We start from the raw sequence: 3,441 nt of genomic DNA, 5'->3' as shown, positions 1-3,441 counted from the left end.
ACGGGGTTTCACCGTGTTAGCCAGGATGGTCTCGATCTCCTGACCTCGTGATCCGCCCGTCTCGGCCTCCCAAAGTGCTGGGATTACAGGCTTGAGCCACCGCGCCCGGCCAATATTCCTTCTTAAATGCAGCCTCAGCCTTGCAGTTATTTCAGCTGTATCCCTTGATTGACGTAGTGATGAGATAGAGGGGAAGTGTTCTGTAATCCTGTGATTAGGTCTCAATCTTTCAATAAGCCTGTGCCCCAGAACTGTGACCTTCATAAGTGCTTCTCACCCCACCCCCTTAGGTAAGACAAGAAGGTTAGAGAGGGCTGGAGTTGGGATTTTCTCTTTTCCCATGTCAGTTAAGTTCTGGTAAAATTCACATCAGTTGGGTTCTGGTAAAATAGTTTCCCTTGAGGAAAGGCATTTGTTAAGCAGAACAGAATGCTCTCAGCATATTTCAAAATGGCTCCTTTCCTGCTAGAAGCATGAGGGTTTTTTTTTTTTCCCCCTACAGTTTCTACCCCAAAAACATAGGGGGCTCCTAGACTTCCTCCCCTGAACATCCTGCTGGTTGGAGAGGGGAGGAGGCCCCCAGAATGTGGGAAAAGAGGACTCAGGGTCTCTTGCCCTCCCCTCTCCAGATCCCTGTGTCCATGTGTTCCAAGAGGTGCCAGTCGGGGCAAAAGAAGAAGCCCGTGGGCATCCACATCTGCTGCTTCGAGTGCATCGACTGCCTTCCCGGCACCTTCCTCAACCAGACTGAAGGTATGATTCGCAGGCCGAGCACTCCTGCCCTGCCCCTGCCCCGCCCGTGGAGTCTCTAGGGCTTATCTCCTTTGGCAGGGTCTCTGGAGTCTCCCCCAGGGGGTGTGAATGTCCAAAGCCCAGGGACCTGATCTGATTCCTCTTGTATCCCCCCAATACCTAGTGTAGAGCAAAATCCTCCGTACAGGCTGCTTCAGAGAGGGAGGGAGAAGGGAAGGGCCAACACTCCCCCAAGCCGGACTGCAGCTCATCCCACTCCACACACACATAGCCCGGGGCCCAGGGAGCCAGGCTGGGGAATACCCACTGGATGAATGAATGAATGAATGAATGAATAGTGTTTGCAATAGGAGGAAAGTTTCTGGAAGACAGGGAAGACACTCTCTCATTTACCCCTCTGGCTTCCCAAGTGCCTAGCATAGCTCAAAGCATAGCCTGGTTGCTCAGTGGGTGCTTGTGGAATGACTTCCTTGATGAGAAGAACGATCGTTTCTCCCCATAGAACAGAAAATCTAGGAATGTGCAGACAACGTCACTTCTGTCCACATTAGTGTTTAGCACAGTTCAGAGTTGGAGCTCAATTTTTTTTCATGACTTCATGTAAATTAAATGGATGAAGACATTTACCAATACAAGTATTTAATATGTACCTAGCAGACCACAGGACACGGAGGAGGTGGTGAACGAGTTTGTGGAATGATTTCATTGGCCTTCCTCCCACAGTCAGTCAAAAGCAGGGAGGTGAGGGCTGGGTTTTATCCATCTCTCTGTGGCCTTCCACCCCAGGTCCCTATCACAATGGATGCTGCTCAAAAACACATGTACTGAATGCATTCTTTGAGTAAGTAGTTGAATGCCTCTCACACCAGAGGGTGAGGTCTTGGAAGGGAGGAACTATAGTTGGTAGGCTCTGGGTCAAGGAGACCTGGGTTCAAATCCTGCCTCTCTAACTGGCTGACTTTGGGCAAGTTACTTAACCTGGCTGAGCCTTGGTTTCCTCATCTGTGAAATGCAGTTGCTGTGAGGATTTGATGAGCCAATGCACATAAGAGACTTGAGGAGTATTGGCTGTGAATGCAAGGGTTGCCCTTGCTGCTCTCTCTCCATCCCTGGGGCCTGGCCCTGTGCAGGGCTGGGAGGATGCAGGTGCTTGGGAGACGGGCTTGGCTAATGGGAGTCGCTGTGGGCTTTTGCAGATGAATATGAATGCCAGGCCTGCCCGAGTAACGAGTGGTCCCACCAGAGTGAGGCTTCCTGCTTCAAGCGGCGGCTGGCCTTCCTGGAATGGCATGAGGCACCCACCATCGTTGTGGCCCTGCTGGCCGCCCTGGGCTTCCTCAGCACCCTGGCCATCCTGGTGATATTCTGGAGGCACTTCCAGACTCCCATGGTTCGCTCAGCTGGGGGCCCCATGTGCTTCCTGATGCTGACGCTGCTGCTGGTAGCGTACATGGTGGTCCCGGTGTACGTGGGGCCGCCCAAGGTCTCCACCTGCTTCTGCCGCCAGGCCCTCTTTCCCCTCTGCTTCACCATCTGCATCTCTTGTATCGCCGTGCGCTCTTTCCAGATCGTCTGTGTCTTCAAGATGGCCAGCCGCTTCCCGCGTGCCTACAGCTACTGGGTCCGCTACCAGGGGCCCTACGTCTCCATGGCATTTATCACGGTACTCAAAATGGTCACTGTGGTGATTGGCATGCTGGCCACAGGCCTCAATCCCACCACCCGTATTGACCCCGATGACCCCAAGATCATGATCGTCTCCTGCAACCCCAACTACCGCAACAGCCTGTTCTTCAACACCGGCCTGGACCTGCTGCTCTCAGTGGTGGGTTTCAGTTTCGCCTACATGGGCAAGGAACTGCCCACCAACTACAACGAGGCCAAGTTCATCACCCTCAGCATGACCTTCTATTTCACCTCATCTGTCTCCCTCTGCACCTTCATGTCTGCCTACAACGGGGTGCTGGTCACCATCATGGACCTCTTGGTCACTGTGCTCAACCTCCTGGCCATCAGCCTGGGCTACTTTGGCCCCAAGTGCTACATGATCCTCTTCTACCCGGAGCGCAACACGCCCGCCTACTTCAACAGCATGATCCAGGGCTACACCATGAGGAGGGACTAGTGCCACCCAGTGGCGTCTGGGAGGGAGGGAGGGCCACGGCGTTGGGAGGCAGAAGCCAGAGGTCTTCCCTGGCTGGTTCAACTCCAGATAGAAGCAGGGAAGGCATCCCCGACTACTCCCACCTTGCCCTGGTTAATAATTTAGCATTCCTTGGAGGTCCTTTGCATCTGGGCCATTTTTACCCACTTAGTGATGGGTGTCTTAAAACATCCACACTTCATTGCTTTCCCTTGACCTATTTTACACGCCAGGCACAGCCATCTTCTAGGAAAAAAAACCACCCAAGGTGACCTATTGGTCTCCAAGGACAAAGTCTCATTTAGTAGCCTACAGCTGCCATCTGGCGGTCGCAGTGGGCACCTGCGGGTTGCAGCTCATTCCCTCACTCATGTTCAAGGCAAAGGGAGGCCTTGGGTGCGCTGGGCTGGGTGCCCTGGGCTGGGTGCACTGGGCTGGGCCAGGTTGGTGTGGGCGGGTGGGGCCTGCCGGTCAGCACGTGAGCTCGGATAGTGCAGCCATGGCTCCATTTGGTAGCCGTCTCACATGTCCATTTCCTTTCCTTA

General features: G+C 53.8%; 1 protein-coding gene across 1 annotated transcript in view; it reads left to right on the top strand.

Annotated features, from left to right (window-relative positions):
• Positions 1-2,878, top strand: part of TAS1R2 (taste 1 receptor member 2) — a 21,439-nt gene extending 18,561 nt beyond the window's left edge. The window contains exons 5-6 of the mRNA XM_025365109.1: positions 630-753; positions 1,950-2,878. Coding sequence (XP_025220894.1) covers positions 630-753; positions 1,950-2,878 — 1,053 coding nt within the window. The remainder of the gene's footprint in view (positions 1-629; positions 754-1,949) is intronic.
• The last annotated feature ends 563 nt before the right edge of the window (positions 2,879-3,441 follow it).

This window comes from Theropithecus gelada, chromosome 1, assembly GCF_003255815.1.
Source record: "Theropithecus gelada isolate Dixy chromosome 1, Tgel_1.0, whole genome shotgun sequence".
NCBI classification, from domain to species: Eukaryota; Metazoa; Chordata; class Mammalia; order Primates; family Cercopithecidae; genus Theropithecus; species Theropithecus gelada.
This window is presented reverse-complemented; position numbering and strand designations above follow the sequence as displayed.